The sequence below is a fragment of the Pseudopipra pipra genome, chromosome 12 (assembly GCF_036250125.1).
Source record: "Pseudopipra pipra isolate bDixPip1 chromosome 12, bDixPip1.hap1, whole genome shotgun sequence".
Taxonomy (NCBI): Eukaryota; Metazoa; Chordata; class Aves; order Passeriformes; family Pipridae; genus Pseudopipra; species Pseudopipra pipra.
In genome coordinates this window covers 8,038,495-8,055,549 of record NC_087560.1, presented here as the reverse complement: position 1 = coordinate 8,055,549, position 17,055 = coordinate 8,038,495, and the positions used below count along the sequence as shown (strand labels likewise).

The 17,055-nt window shown below is 39.2% G+C and overlaps 1 protein-coding gene across 1 annotated transcript in view; it reads right to left on the bottom strand.

Annotated features, from left to right (window-relative positions):
- Positions 1 to 6,460: 6,460 nt before the first annotated feature.
- Positions 6,461 to 17,055, bottom strand: part of PRTG (protogenin) — an 82,379-nt gene continuing 71,784 nt past the window's right edge. The window contains exons 16-21 of the mRNA XM_064668722.1: positions 15,821 to 16,003; positions 15,126 to 15,246; positions 14,923 to 15,003; positions 14,001 to 14,166; positions 12,929 to 13,033; positions 6,461 to 11,790 (exon numbers count right to left, since the gene is read on the bottom strand). Of these exons, the coding sequence (XP_064524792.1) occupies positions 11,404 to 11,790; positions 12,929 to 13,033; positions 14,001 to 14,166; positions 14,923 to 15,003; positions 15,126 to 15,246; positions 15,821 to 16,003 (1,043 nt within the window). The 3' untranslated portion in view covers positions 6,461 to 11,403. The remainder of the gene's footprint in view (positions 11,791 to 12,928; positions 13,034 to 14,000; positions 14,167 to 14,922; positions 15,004 to 15,125; positions 15,247 to 15,820; positions 16,004 to 17,055) is intronic.

Sequence of the window (17,055 nt, the reverse complement as noted above, 5' to 3'; positions counted from 1 at the left end):
TAAATAAAGTGGAGAAAGTAATTCAATTTATGTCGATTTCAGTGCTTCCCTAGACACCACTTTTATTTGTCCACAGTCTCTCACTTTGCAGCGATCCCAGAACACGTGTACCTCGAAGTACAGCGTACTGCCAATGTCCTCATGGGATCTCCTGCTTAATTTTGTGTAATCTTACTGAAGAGAAGTATAGCCTGTTATTAGCAGGGTGGGTGTGAGCTCATCTATATTTGGAGGGAGATGTGCCGTATCTGCAAAGAGATTTGCATTTTCTGTGCCGGAGCTTGCTGCAGGCCTGGCTGATTCTCCCAGGGCTGCACGAGCTCTGTGCACGGCTGCCGTGTAATGGCATGTAGACTGTAATTATGGATGCGCAGATTGATGTCACTGAGTCTATAAAGGTTCCTACAGGGAGATTGTCTGCATCAGAAATGGGAGCTGGGAATTCAGATTTAACCCAGTGCTCTAGTTGCAAAAAAATTATGTCTGTTTTGCTGTTCAGCCAAATTCAGCCTTAACTTGTACTCAGGTCTTTTGTGAGCAGTCTGAGAATCCTGTTGGATCAACTTTATACTTCTAAACCCTCACTGGAAATAGTTGATGCAATATCTGAGATGAACTTATTTGCTGGCTCAGGTGCCTACACCATCATCTCAAATATTCCCCAAAAGTCTATGGAAGTTCTCCACCGGATAAGCCTCACTGCTCCTTGGAACACTGCTCCTTGGTTGTCCTTAAAATTACTCCTCTTCCTCTCAAAAGCTGACATTAATTAAGAAAGTTTAGGGGTAGCTAGTGGCAACCTTCCAACAGCTTAATGGAAGTTACCAAGGAAAGAGAGACAAAGCTCTTAACAGAAGAGTGTGACAGAAAAATGAGACTCAATTTCAAATGAGCCTCCAACTGGCTGGGAGTGGGGGTAGGTATTTTTCTGAGGCTAAGCCAGCTTTGGGACAAGAAACTAAAGAATTTGTATAACCTCCATTCTGGGAGGTTTTCAGGACCCGACTGGGCAAAACTCAGAAGAGCCTGGCCCAAGTTCAATGTTAACCTTGCTTTGTGCAGGAGGCTGGACTCAAAGACAAGACTGCCAAGGTCCTCTGAACTGTAATGATTCTGTCATTCTGAAATAATTTTCTTCTTTTTAACAATAACCAACCACACAGAAAGCTCTTCTTCCCGGCCAGTTGTGAACAAATACTGTTGTTCAGTATTTCAGAACTTACTCTGACTGTAAAAAGGGTGGCTTTGGTGAGATAACAGTAACTTCAACTAAGTGATTCAGACCTACAAATGTTATTAAGTACAGAGGAGCTGGTTTGATAACTTCTAGGTTCTTTTCCTTCTGAATTCAGGTTGAAAAGAAGGCTACTGAGTCTTTCTGTACAAACTACCAGAAGGCAAAGGAAGTTTTTTTACCGATCGTTGTCGTAGCATCTGAACATTCAACATTGCATTACAGTTTCAGGAGAGAAATATCAATGAAATATGGATCCACAATACAGCATTAACACTTAAAAACAAAAAACAAAAACACTGCATCTTCTCACATGTATCTACTGCAAATCTCAGGAGCAGAGAGTAGCAGAGCATAGAAGCCCATTTTGACAAGGTATGATTGTATGCAAACGTGCTAATGGAAAAAATATAAACACCTCAGAGGAATTTATGGAATTTAGAAAGGGAAAAAGTGAAAGATGTTTTTCTATTTGAATTTATGGGGGCCAAGATGTCGTGTCAGAGGAATAAAATTAGAAAAGCAAAAAAAAGCAAGCATAACATCAGAAGGGAAAAAGTCAGAAACTGACTGAACTGTATAACTCTGCCACTTCCAGTACTAGGGGAAAATACAGAAGTTTTTCTCTCATGTAAGCCAAATATGTTCTAAAATAAAGCACATAGAGCTTTACTGTCATTTATCAACTCATTGCAGGAGATTCCCTACATAGCAAGACAGAAATGGACCCCTGTGCAATGGACATGGACCTGGGAGTCCAGCAGGATCCTGCAGAAAGGCAGTGCCAAGGTATGGCATCCAGCAGCACCTGTGCAGGTTTTCTGGCATATAGACCCAAAAGTTGAGCAGCCAGTAGTCTCTGCCACCTGGACAGAATGTGTTGAGCTGGAAAAAAGGGACACATTTAATGAAATCTGGATTACGATCATCTTAGCCCATAAAAGTATTCCAGCATCAGTAGATTTGATTGCCCTACCTGCTATGAGGGAAAAAATACAATCATTCATTTTTCTAAAGGCTTTCTTTTCATGTCACACAACTTTAAGTGCTAACTCTACAGTCTTGTACACGTCTCACAGCACTGCAGTGATAAATAGGACTGTTTATCAAGGCTGGAGGGAGAGTCTGTCAAGCCCGAGACAACAATAAAAACCTGGTTTTGTTGTTCTGCTGGAGTTACACCTCTTCCTCCACACTCGTTTTTTCTCGTCCTCCACACCTCCCTTTGTTAGTAGCAAAACTAAACATGTGCATGTTTATAAGTCACACTGAGATGTGCTTTTCATGCCTTTTTAGTCTGGCTGGTTATGCAGCTGATACTGCTTTGGGAAAATGTGTTAACCAGGTCCCTTCTGGGTCTGTCAGATGTAGAGCATCTCTCTGCCCATCTGAGGGGTTGTAACTGTAAGTGAAACAGTCTGAGCTCAAGTCGTGGAAGCTATTTCAGTGCAAGCTGCTCCCCTACTGGTGAACACTACATCTGTTCTGGTGATGGAAACCAGGTCTCACCAACCCACGTCTGTTTTGTTTCTGCTTTTAATCAACAAAAATTAAAACTGTCTAAACTCCTGCATTAGCCGTTCAGCCACAAAATATAAAATACAAAACAAAATCTAATAACTGTTTATTCATGTTTCAACTTTAATCTGAAATGAATATAAAACTGTTAGTAGGGAAAAAGTGGTTTATTAATTGGCCCATGAAAGAGCGTAAGATTTTTTTCTGTAGTCCATTGCATTAGTTTTCTCAGACACAAGTCTGAGAATGATCATGCCTTTGTCTAATCACAAGGCAAATCATTGGCTGATGGAACACATTTTTCTAAGCTTTGCAAGACAAGTTATTAGAGGACTGATCAAAAAATGTCTCAGAAATGTGTACAAAGGGCACTCCAGTGTCATAGCTATACTGGAACAAAATTTTTAAAGTTCAAAGCAAGCTCTTAGTTCTGAAACTGAGCAAGACTAATTGATTTTTTTTTTTGAGTGCACACTTACCTTTTTCAGCTTGTAGTTAAAATATGTATTTGCTCAGGTATTTCAGAAAAAAAGCAACTTTCATGCACTCTTGCCAACAACACAACTTATAAAGTTAAAGCCTACAATTTTCCAAAAGTTATAAAGTATAAAATTATATATCAATATATAAAATTAAATAGTAGCTAAACTATTACAATACGAATATGATATTGACTAGGAACTTACATTTAATTATTGTATATATATATATATTTATATAAACACCAAAGTACAAAAGTTTTGACTTTTGAAAGAAATCCAGTGTGTGTATATACATATATGCATTAAAAAACCTCATTTGATCTTCAAGTCGACAAGGAACGTAAAACCTTTATAATAAGTAAAAAGGAACTTTCAGTTTGCCATGTTAACACCAATATAATAAATTTGAGAAAAGGAAAAATTTATGTTAAACAAACCTTTGTGGGCTTCTCTGAAAAATGGATAACTATCTACTCAAAGAGGTGGTCGCCTGTTGAGCAACGAATAGTGAAATGGGGACACTCTGTGGGGAAAGGACAGAAATGCAATTTCTTGCACTTTCTGGATCATTGTCTTGAATCCTTTGAATTTTCCTATTTATCATGGTCTGATGAAAAGAGAGGCAAGCATTTAATTCCTACACTGCATCACTTACAAAACCTCAAATAAAGGAAATATATTACAAACATTGTTAGAAAATCCAGTAAAAAAACTCCACTATGAAATCTCAGCATTCCGACATCCTTTAAGAGGAGCTAACAAATCCAACTTAGTTATCTCCTTTGTTTATTGTGCAACAAAAGTAGGGAAGAACACAAGAACAGATCACTAAATATGCCTAAGTACACCATGACCTAGTTACATAGATGCTGCGCTCCCCCATTACAATTGAGAGCAGCTTCCTTAATCCCCAGGCTAAAATTCACATGAAATCCAGGATTTCAAGAAAAGAATGTGGAACTAATTATTTAAAATACATGCACTATCTGTCCACAAACACCAAATTGCTTGACATGTATTATGTCTAATGGGGATGATTCCAAATCTGAAGTTTAGAGGCAGAAGTTTTGGGATACTATAGAGATGTTCCTACAGGGATCCTATAATTTAGTTATCTGCAACCGCAGGGCTGGGCTCTAAGTTTTTGCCCAGCTGAGCTACAGAAAAGGAACACCATCACAAACTCTTAAAACCCTGTTGAATGCTAAACCAAGCTGCAGAGTGCTCCTATTAAAAGGCTGTTTTTCAGTCAACCCAACTACAAACGGCAGCCTCCTAACTTGGGGTGAGACTTCTAAAGCACGGGATATGGCACTGCTGAGTGCCAGTGTGCTGCTCCCGTCTCTGGCCAGGGCTCAAAACCTCATCATGGAGGTGACTTCTGAGTCTTCACAACGGCACAGGTGAACCCCTGGGTACTGCTGGTGATTGCAGGCTGTGCTACAGTGGCTTCCGACATGCTGACCTGCTTCACTAGTGTTATCTTACTCTGCGTAGATCACAAAGCTACAGATGCAGTATATTAAAAATGAGACTGCTTTCCTCTTTAATGTAGTTATTTTTCTGTAAAGTGTTGTAAAAGCCAGTATCAGAATTCTTCCTATTATGAACTAGAGGTTGTCTTGCTTTTGATTTGGCAGAAGAATTTTAATTGAAATACTTAGAACTCGAGCCTGGAGTTAACTTACCCTTTGAAGCTGGAAATCTTGATCTCAAGGGATTCATTCTGCCTTGACTGTGGATTTTGTGTAAAGCAAAGCCAGATTGTCTTATTTGGTAGAGACTGAGCAAGCTGTTACTGACTTTTAAATATTCAGGATCTATTCCAAAGCATGACGGTTGCTAACATGTTTAATTTTTAATGGATTTTTTTTTCATTATTTTACAGTCTGTGCTGTAAACTATCTTACTTCCAACTTCAATTGCATAACCTAATACAGGGAAGGCTATGAGCAAGTAGTTCAGTGGGATTGTTTTAAGCTAATATGTCTGTAAACTGCAAAAAGCGAGGAGGCAGCATAGACTGAGCTGTCACTCGTTCCCTGGTGATAGATTTCAGCAAGCCAGAGGGGTTAATCTCCTAGATCAGCACACCAAAATGCAAATTGTTAAAAAGCTGTAGTGAACTGTAGTGTATGCAACACTTTTCTTGCTTTCATGTGGTGCAATCGCCTGGCAGTCTAGCCAGAAATCTGCTGCTTTACTCATGAAAATCATTTTTTCCCAGTCTATTGCCATGCAGATAAAAGGAAATTCAAACCCGTTCTATTAACATGAACTCTGGGGAGTCCCCAGTCTATTTCCAAGTAAAGTAGACTCCATTGTACTGGGCACTGATTTAAAATGTCCCATGGAGGAGTGTAACAGGAAACATTGTCTTCTATCGCACACAGAAATTCACTTTCACCCTTCTAAACTGCAGATGATTACAGTATCTAGCATCCCCTGGACCCACCTGGAATTTTGGTCAACTTCCAGTGACATTTGAGCCATCTCTCTGGTGAAACCTTGAGGAACATGGACCACTTGGCAGCACTGCCAGAAAACCCTCTCAGCTGGTTCTCGCAGGGCAAATGGGGATTCCCACCCAAGAATGGGCAGGAGTCTCCCAGAGAGCAGCTGGCAGCCAAATGTGTGTCAGCCCCCTAGGCCTCTATTGCCAGCCAAGGGAGATCCTGTGGACTAGCGATATCCATGCATGGCATCCCTTTCACTAAGGCACAGCTAGATTCTGAATTATTTGCATTTTCTGTATGCCTTAATGGTGCATTCCTATGTAAATGAGATTTAAACTATGGGATTGAAATAAAGCTTACACTCCACTTTCAGGTAGAAACAATATGATGTCTCTGTCAAATGTGAACGTGTTTACCTGGGGCTCCAGCATGCAGGTATGTGGAGAGAGAGGTTCAAATACCATCTTCTATGTGGGGAGGAAAAGGTGAAGCCAAAGCAGAGATCATGCATGGGTGTTCAACAGTAGCGGGACACAAGAGGTTTTAAGTGGGAATAATTCCAGGTACATAAGTGATAAATGAATACATGCTTGGGAAAGTTCTATGAATTTAAATAATAAGGCACGTGCAGTTTACTCTCTACCTCATTTTATGACTTCAAGTGCCAACATCTCCCTATCTGCCCAGCCTGAAATGAGGCATTGTAGTTACAACTTCTTTGCTTTGAGCCACTCCTCAGACACACTGAAAATAAAGTATTCAGCAAGTAGCACTTTTACTAAGGAAAACTTTTATTTCAACTGTGCAATCAATCAGTATTTAGACAGCAGTTCCATAAACATTTGGCATTTAAACTTCTATTACTTTTTGGCATGACCTTGGGGTAGTATATAAACAACCCTGGAGGGGAAAAATGAACCAACACACTAGGTAACATTTACTAGGATGCTAGAAAAAGAAAAACAAATCCACATTATTAAACAAAATAGTTTTTAAAGGACATTAAAAAGTTACATTCAAATCAGGGCAAACATTAGCTTCCCTCACCCAATGGAATTCACAGAGCTGATCCCCTGAGACAAATATAAAATTAATACAATTCAGCTCCATCCTCCATTAGCCAGTCACCTATTGCTGCCCTTAGAAGAAAATGGCACACGGAGTGAAAGGATCCAGAACACCACAATATGAGATACATACCTGGCTCCTACACTGGCAAGTCATTCACAACTTAAAAAAACAAACAAACAAAAAAAAACCAACCAAAAACCAAAAGCCAAACAATCAAAAAGCAACATTTGTATAAGTCAGTTTTTCATATACAGTCAGTCTTCACTGAAAACACACCAGGCAGGTGCAATGTGGGTATATGCAATCATGAAAACCAGAAAACTTAATTCGAAGGAGCCCAACTCGCAGTGGAACCAGAGGGCCCAACACAACAAAACCTTAAGCCAATGGGAGTTTTAACCATTTAAGAATTCTGTCCTTCTAAAATAATAATACAGTGGAGATTTAAAAACCAACCAAACAAAAAGCTTATTTTGTCTGTCCCGACCGTGCAAACTGAAATACAAATTAATTCTCCCATTGGCTTAAAAAGAAACAGGATGATGGCCCTTATTTGAATAAAGCAAACAAGATGAAGCTCATAGTCTAAAACATGAGACTAAACCCAGAGAATGAACTATAAGAATAATTAAAACCAGGCAAAGCAATCTCTTGATACCCTTTTCATAGTTATACAGAAAACACAGAGCTAATATAGGAAATTACTGAAAGTGATATGCAGATTTTTTAGTTTTCTCTTACAAAATCAGAACTATTACAAAAATAATCAACTGATATGCCCTGTTCTACACAGCATACACATTCCCAATTTTCTTAGATAATTCCTGAAAGATGAGAATATTTTTTATTTGTTAAATATGAAGAAAGTACACAAGTGTAACTGTGGGCAGATTGAGCACTTAGGTTTGGATCCAGGTTCTGCAGAACAGGCATTGCTGTTGCAGCTGAAGGGCAGAGTGCTCACTTAGAAACATGATTAGCGTGGTAAGTCAGCTTTCAAGGTTTCCTCTTTAAGTTTTGATGCTTTTCAAGTCACATGATTTTTGCTCTTTTTTTTAAAACACGAGGGTTGCATATACACTCATTACACCAGCCATGGCTCCTTAGTTCTCAGTGCAGTTAAACAAAATCAATTCTCATAGTGTAACACTAAATTCCACATTTATGTTCATCTTTCAGAACATATTTAGAAAAACTCATAATTAAGAAATTATTTTTTTTTCTCCAGGATCCAGTTTCTACAGACATAACCAAGAAAAAAAAAAACCTGGAAAACCTGAAACCAGTCTGCCTGCTGTGTTCTGCCAGCTCTTTCTAGGCAAATGGAATGAAGACGTTTACATATAAAAAACTCCTTTCCTTAGACAGCCACAGGTACAAATTTTTAAGAAAATTATTATCTGTAATACCATATTCATAATTACCTGTATTGGCTTCAAGGATGTGAAGCATTTAAACTCTGAGCCCACTTCTGCACTGTTACAATCATGAAGGATTGATTCTGCTATTGAGATCAATAAATAAAGTATCGATTTCTACACAATTTTTCTGGAGATTCCTTTGCTTACCTTGTTGGAGTTTTCAATTGTAAGACAAATTTTCTACCACAAAATCTTGTGATATATTACTGCTAGGCTATAAATTTTGAGGAGAGGATATTTTCTGTTCTGTAGCAATCACGACTGTGCCAAAGGGAAGCACATGAATGTAGACTGGGTTCTGGAGAAGTGTATTATATTTGGTTAACATAAAAGTAAAGAAAAAGACAGAATAATTAATGCCTAACTAAGTTTGCCTATATGCTGAGGTAACCTTAAATATCTTTGGTTTTCTTTATTTGCTGATAAGAAGTACCTTGATAAAACATTAAGTGATCAATAGAGTTCTGGTCTCTAATACACTGAGTATTTTCAACTCTTTGGCTTATTAAACTTAGAGCATCTATAGAAGATTGACAGATTTTATATGAAGTCTTTTTCACTCAAATCATCCATAGGTTAAACTGCAAAGTGGATTTATAGTATTTACCTGTAATGAAGGTTATAAAATTACATCTGATTACCAGTACTTACAGCAAACAAGTCTTTGGAGAAGCAGTTACCATCTGCATATCAGCTCTTTCTGAATGAGACTAACAAAAGAGGCTACTCTGAAAGATGAAGTGTGAAACTTCATGCTACAGTTACACATTCTTACTCTAATTTTGATTAATTCACACTTTTCCTAACTAGAAAGAGTACTCTGCTGTACACTAAACATTCTGCCTGACAAGACCAAAAATAAATCTTTGGTGAAAAGGTTTTCTTTTTCTTCAGCAAGTAGATAAAAAACTGTTCAAAAATATTTTTCTTAATACTGTATTGTTAATCAACTACATGCTGGAGAAAAAAATTACACTTGGAATTCTTTGGAGGTATCTGCTGGTATTATAACTTTCTTTAAAGGCTCTTGTAACAACAAGGTAGTTAAAATTGTAGAAGCATACAATTCACCTATGCAATTGGCTACTACAATCAAGAAGCCCTATTGGTTTTTGTTAGTAACTACTTATACAATAAAATGTATTCAGCTCTTCAAACCTATAATTTTTTACCTAGTTTAATTATTTTTGGACAATATGTGGCTTCCTTCTCTTCTACAGAAAAGTCTTTGGTACAAGATCATTTTTAAAGCATTTGAATCAACGCTGTTATGGAAGGTGAATGTGAACTAGCAAACAGTTCTAAACAGAACTCCAGCAACCAGAGCCAGATTCCTCAGCACAAACCAACCAGAAGAGTAGGGCTTACCAACAACTTCTCACCTCCTACTGATACATGAGGAACAACACGAGCCAGCCTGGCCCACCTGGAGAGTGACATCTCAGCCCCAGTAAAGTCAATGGAGTTCTGACAGACTTAAATAGAGCCAGGAGTTCCTATGGTTGATTTCTCACCACATTACATTTTAAACATTTTCTTTGAGTAAAAACATATGCCTAATTTTTTTCCTTTCCTTTTCTTTATTTCTTTTTTTTTTCTTTTTTTTTTATGTTTAAGTAAAACAGGGAAAGAGGAGGAGTGAGAAGAAGACTGGATATAGATACAGGCAAGTTTCTAACATTGGATGATTCCAGCCCCCTCCCTGTCTCTCGCTCTCTCCTATTAAAAAACAAAACGATACCCTGTCAGTTTGCTCCACGTTTCTGTGAGGCAGCTTAAAAGTAACAAACTGTTCCCTGAGTACAGGAAAAAACAACATCAACAAAACCCAAAAAACACTAGAATAATTTTTAAAGGAGGTAGTATAAAACAGGAATTGCATGGGTTTGAGGCAGTAGCAGTACTCACCTCTTTAAACAGACTCTTCAACTAAAGCTCTGGCTTTATTATTTCTCATGGTAGCCTACTAAGAGTTTTAGATTGGCATGTGGTAAACTCCCTGAGCTAAAATTCCTGGCTAATAGCACACTAGGTGAAGGCAAGGAGCAGGGTTGCATTCTAACAACAGCTCTGAGACATTACAATGCTAGCAGTGCGTATCAGCACTCAAATCTGGGTAAAAATGAACTATAAACTCATGATACAGTTTACTTTAAAAAATCTAAGAAGGATTTAAGGCATCTTTCTGTACTCCAAAGCAACTTTATGAATACTAAAAAGGCATAAGGCAAATCAGTAATTTCATAATATATAATGCAAGGCACCATTGCTAAGAAGTACTGTGATACTGGAATACTCAGCATTATTATCTTTTCCATAACTCTCAGGCAAAGCCACACTGTTTGTAAATGCTGAGTACTTCTTCATTTTGCCATGCTTTTTAGCCTTAACTGTGAATAAAGGGGCAACATTTGTCACACTGTGGGGAATCCACCATGTCCCAGAGTCCTAAGGATATAGCAAACATCCTGTCAGCAGTTGCTGGCACAGGTTTCTGGGGGAAAGGCACTGTCCTAGGCTTACTGGGGTTATAAGAAATCAAGAGGTACAAAAGATTTCATGTGGCTCTACATGTGGAAGCTCCAGTTTTCCCAGTTTTTAACATACTCTGTGTCAACCACATGAAATCCTAACTTTTTATACTCTGAGGTTTCCTTCTTTTCAAAGACAGAGCTTCAGCTAAACAATCTTGTTCACCAACCTATACAACTCCCTGATCGCTGAGCACATACATATGCACGCACACATACACACACACATTCTACACACAACTGGGGGGGGGAAAAACCAAACCAAACCCAAAAAACTCAAAATAAAACAACATTACTAGGAAGTATCATCAGTTCCATAGCTGAGACCAACTAGAACACAAATGAGGTAAAGCAGTCGTCATTCAGAGTTCACCTCTCGGCAAACTGAGGTAGATAGTCAGCAAAAGGGCCAACAGCCTTCCCTTTGCTCCAGTGACATATTTTTAACTTTAGTCAGAAATCTTCACTCCTTTCACATTTTTTGACCACTGAACATTCAAAATGAGTGAGTTTTAAAAAAAAAACCAAATCAAAATAAAGCAAGAAAAAAAAAAGGCAAAACAAACATTCAACAGAAATATGGATCACCTGCTAGGTTAGTCAGGCTTTCCACAATAAAACTTTGGCTCCCTGTTCATTGTCCTTCGAACAGACATACACTGTCAGAATGTCTGGTGTGGCCCCAGGATGTCAGTTTTGCACTGCAGGGTGGATCTGAGGAGGTGAGGTAGGAGTCTGGTCAGCAGCAAACAGCAGGGGAGACTCTGTGCAGTCACTGATGGTCGGGCTCATCGCGTTCGTACCCAAGTCACTGCTCACAAAAGGACTGGTGGTGGGAGGGGTGGCACTGGTCACAGAGGAGAGATGTATCTCATCGTTGGATTCATGAGAAAACCTTCCAGAGTCGCCGGTCTCGTGGCTTCCCTCGCTGTTGGCCGAATGCTCCGTGTCAGCAGCCATACTGAAGGGCACCTGGAAGTTGGACTGCTGGCCCGGAGAGCTGGGGGAGTCCTCGCTGACCAGCACGGGGGGGCCTGGCTGGTACAGACACACCACCTGCCCAAACCTTCTCGGAGGCTACACAAAAAGAGAGAGAAAAGGGTTGTTGAACCTCTGAAAAACTGAGCCATAATTTGGATTTTTACTGCATTTCCTGCCTTCTATTCCACCAGAGTGCTCCTAACAGCACTGCTTCAGAACAACCAGGGCTTTCCTACAGGAGTTTAAGAAGAATCAATCTCAAGTCTTGCTCATACTTTTTTCTTCCATAATAGATGAAATAATCCTTCCAGATATGCATGGGTAATCAAAAATTATTCCACTGCAGAGACCTGAACAGTGTTTTAAAACCACACTTGGTAGAGTTCTCTCCTCTCCCCTCATGCATATTCTTTAAGCATTAGTCCTGGGGTGATAGCAAATATTTTTCATATAGAGGTATCAGAAATACACAGCTGCTTCTGGAAATACTTTTGAATATGAATTTACAACATGGATATCAAGACTTTCTATTTCTTAAACACACAAGAGTACAAAACAAGTTACAATGAAATAAAGAGTAGTTACATGCTCCACAGGTGTGAATTTGCATTACAATGTTCCAGGTTTGGTTGAACACTTCAGTTCTAAACTGTTATTTTTCTCAACCAAATAGCAAATGTTGATAATTGGCAACGATTTCAGCAGCCAGACAGTTCTACTCAGATTCTCAATTTCCTCAGTACTTTGGGTATATCATTTAGTTTCCCTCTTTTGTTTCTCTTCAGCAAACAGAATTTTTGCCTGTCAGGGTAGGAGAGGATTCTCTATATTTTAATATTATTTTTATTTGCAAATACGTGTTTAATTTGTATTTATATTTATACAAAGTCTCTGCAGATGTAGTACATGTGATGTACAGACCCAGTACACAGAAATCCTTTTGCTCACAGATAAAAGGGCAAAGGCAAGAAAGTGATCAGTTAATTGTGGAGAGTTGCAGTGTCTGACAACTGTAAAGAGTTACAGTGTCCCGACAATATCTGTCAGAAAATGAAATATTCATAAGACTTTACTATGAGAGAGAACACCACCAACCTTAACATAACTGAAACTATCCAGTTAAAACTTAGACCATTAGTTACGCTTTTCCACAAATGGAGAACTACATATCTTCCTTTGCAAACACAGGGTCTAAGAGTACAGATTGTGCATCTTTACCCATTGAAGCAATTACCTCCTCAGTCTTCACCTTCTTAGTATCTTGGAAGAACAGCCACCTTTTCTTGCTGTTAGCCTTTGTCACAGGCCCATAGCTGTTAATAATCAGATCAGATCCTCCCTACAACAGAGGAACATGCAGACATTTATTTTAATAAAGTAAATTTCTAAGATATTTGAAAATATTTTTCTATACTGAAAATGAAGACAAATGAAGTCTCAGTGCTGAGTCACACTTTTTGTGGTCTGATACTCATCTGCTCAAGACAAGTCAAGAACAGATCCACTAAATCTGGGAAGCCCACCTTCCAGACCCAACAGCTGTAATACTGCAGACACACAGCAAAATATTCCAGCTGCTGCTCTTGCTCTACTACTTTGGGTGTTAACCATTCACATTTAGAGCGTCTGTGCCTGTACTGGGGTCCATTTCCATTCCCCAGCTCTTGCATATATCCTCAGGGAGCAGCCCCATCCAAGTTTGCAGTGTGAACAGAACAAGCTTTAATTCACTATGTCTGCATGTGAAAGGAAGGCCACTGTGGTTTTGTCACAGTGGACTCCTGGGCTTAAGATTGTGTACATTCACTGGTACATTCTGCCATCTAAACTAATTTATAGTTTGATCAAATATGAGTTTATAAACTGTAACATTGTCTTTCCAGCAAATATACAGAAAAAGAACACTTTCTTTAATAGCTGCTTAGTGCCACACTTGACTAGATTGTGCACAGGCACTTGCTGAGCTGGCTGCTGACAAGGACTCTCACTTATCTCCTTGGACTAACAGAGGCCACCGAGCAGCCTCAAGTCTGTGGAGCTTTTATCCTGTGATGCTGTGCCAGAGCCAAACACTGCAATCTGCAGAGTACAGTGTAAGACAAGTCTGAACCAGATCTCTAGCTGAACTTTCAGATAAGTCTTGAAAATTTGAGCCTGGATTGCCAAACCTGTGCTTGTTCCATTAAAAACAAAACTTCCTGGGGGGTTGTAGTACACATATTTTACATTTGATGAGGACTCTGATGTTATAGGAATTAATTCTAAAGAAAGATTTCTGATTTGGGAGGAAGTAAAGCTCACAGTACCTTAGCATCGATGAAGTTGTTTCCCACTATCATTGGCAGTAAGGATTCTTCATTCTCTGCAATTCCTTCAGTATTCTTCTCCACCTCATTAGCACTGGCTAATGAGATGCTGGTATGTGACAGCTGGTCAGTGTTTTGCTGCACTGGCTTAGGAGCAGATGTTTTCCTACACAATGTTAAGCAGGAAAAAAATTGACCCACAGGAACAAAATACAAAAAAATCAAGGATAAACTTCAAAGCTACTATTAATCCAGTAATGCTGGTATACTCTCGGCATTTACATTTTGTTATATGATACTCCTAACTCGCATGGAATTTAAATGTTATTGCTTGGGATAAAAATAACATCTGCTTCCAGTTAATCATACACAGTAGGCTACAAGCTTATGAGCAGACAGGAATTGTCATGATTAGTAATATTACTTGGAGGAAGTAACCACTAATGATATTAAGACCTTTCTACCATGGTACACAGAGACTGTCTCCCAATCCATATTTTTTCCTGTATGAATGCTAAAAAGCCCTTGTTACTGAAATACGCTGTTAAAGAGTTTTTAATGCATTATTTAAAGTAACTTATATTTTTTCTGATCCCAGAGTTTTGGGCAGTCACTAGGCCAGTTTATACCCTATAGCAGCTCATGACAGACAGACAGACAGATGGTGGCTTGCACCACTGCAAAGAAACTGCATCATGGATCTGCTGTGGAAACTGCATCGTGGAACTGCTTTATGTCAGAGTTCCTTTTGTCCAGCAACACCCAGGGGGGTTAAAGCCTTGCAAAACCATGTCTGGGCAGGCTGGAGGGTTAAGCAGGAAGAGCAGATGATGGACAGCAGCATGCTCATCTGACTCAAAGGGGGGTTTGCATTTGGAAACATGCCTCATACTTAGTTGTCAAAGCACCACCACTGACTCACTCTGTGGGTTCTTCCTCCTTTTCATTGGAGAAGGGGCTCAGGTAGAGTAGGAAGAGCCAACAAAGTGCTTTGTTTCCAATGCTAGTAGAAACAGGTGAAGAGACAGAGTACTTCAGAGAACTTAGCACTCTTGGAGGAGGAGGCAAATCCCAAGAATAAGTGCGTCCTGAAAAAGAGCTCATTCTTCAAGAACAAAAACATACCTGGCTTTACTTCGATAGATTAAGATCAGGATGCAGATAAGGATGCAGGTCAAGGCTATGCAAACCCCAACAACAATGCCAGTCATTGATTTCTGGTCCAGATGGTAATAGTCAGAATAAGCTATATCAAAAAAAGAACATAGAAAGGCTCAGTAAATAAGAAGAGCTAACCCCTGCTCCCTTGTCAAGAAATTAATAGGGTTACAGTCACAACCACAGAGACAAACGCTTCCTTCTAATGAGATTTCCAGGCCTTCTCTGTCATGCATTTTGGCATTTTTGAAAATAAAACTCACAGACCAAACAGAAGAGTCTGGTCAGTGCAGTCCTGGTGTGGGAGGGGAGGAAGGGAATGCCTCTTGGGATGGACCCAGTGCTACTGGGTATCTCAAGACATAAAGGACTTAGAGGAAATGCCATAGAGGAGTGGCTGCAAAGTTGAATTCAAACCAGTTATGTATTGTCATTTGATAGACAGACTTCCAACTTCTGAGCAAGAGCATTAAGCCAGCTCTGTGTTGAACTGAGATAAAAATTCCAAAATCATTTCATTTAGAAAGAGAAAATGTTTCACTGTTAGGACTACCTCACATAAACCAGAGTGGTTTACCCAAAACACAGTTACAAGCTAAAACAAACAGGGATCTTTTTGCTCCAATACTTGTGACAGCAGTAATTAAAACATTGCTACTGACTTGTGGAATCTCCGGAATCCAAGCGTTTGGGTCTCTGATTAGATTCCGATGTCTCCTTCGGCAGGACAGCAAATTCCACTGCATTTGAGAAGGGTCCTTCTCCCACTTCATTGGAGGCTGCTATTTTAACCAAGTAGATGTTTCCTGCTACAAGGTTTTCCAGCAAAGCCATGGTCATTGCTCCTATAAAAAGATTTGATAGACAGTTCCAGTTAAGACAAAATCTGTGAGAACAGACCAAGATTTAGACACTGGGACCTACACTTTCCTTCCAATAGCACCTGCAAATCTTGTTTGAGGGCTGTGATCACTTTGATACCTTCTAACCTGGACATACAAGGAACAGAATGAACATTGGGCTTTGTCTTCTTGTCCCTTCTGTCCTTTCTCTCCATCCAGCTTGAACACAGCATACCGTGAACTTCCAGTATAGTTCAAAACCAAGAATCAAATATTGGGTACAACACACAGCACACTAATCCTAAATCTGGCATGAGCTGCATTTCGGTGTGGTTGCATTTATGCTGTGATCAGATCTATGAGCAGATGAGCCAAGCTCATAACCAGACTCTGAGGCAGCAAAAGCAGAAAGATAGACCTCTCTCATATATGCCTCTCCTCAATCCACTGTACCATGAATGTGAATGCAAATTGTCATAACAAAAGAATTCAGGTTCACTTTATCGAATTTCAGGTGTAGTTGGTTTAATGAACAGGATAGCTTTGCAAGAGTACATTATACTGCAATTTTAAAACAAAATTAAGCCCTATTTAGACCTGCGTAGGCTTCCTTGATTACTGTGCATCTGAGCTGTGCTACTAAGAATATTACAGAAAATGCCTTTTTCACATGCTAGGGATTCATTTCCTAAAGTCCCTGAAGGCAGGAAAAGAGATTAAGAACACAAATAGGATTCACTTGCATTGTCCTTAGACAGGCAAAACTCCTATCAAACTCAATGAGAGCTTTGCCTGCCCGGGGACTGCAGACCACTGCTTCCAATTCCAGTTCATTTCTAAAATGCCTGTGTTTCTTGCTACCATGGAAATATACTGCTTTTCTTTCCCTAAATAGTGGCAGTTACAGGACCAAATCTCTCTCTTGTTCTCTTTCACATATTCCATTCACTTTCTCAGACTTAAGTCAAAATTTCAACCTTTTAAATCAGTTTGAAAAGCTAGAATTTATAGTATTATGGGAGCCTATATAAAATATAAGCCTGTTTTGTTGACAG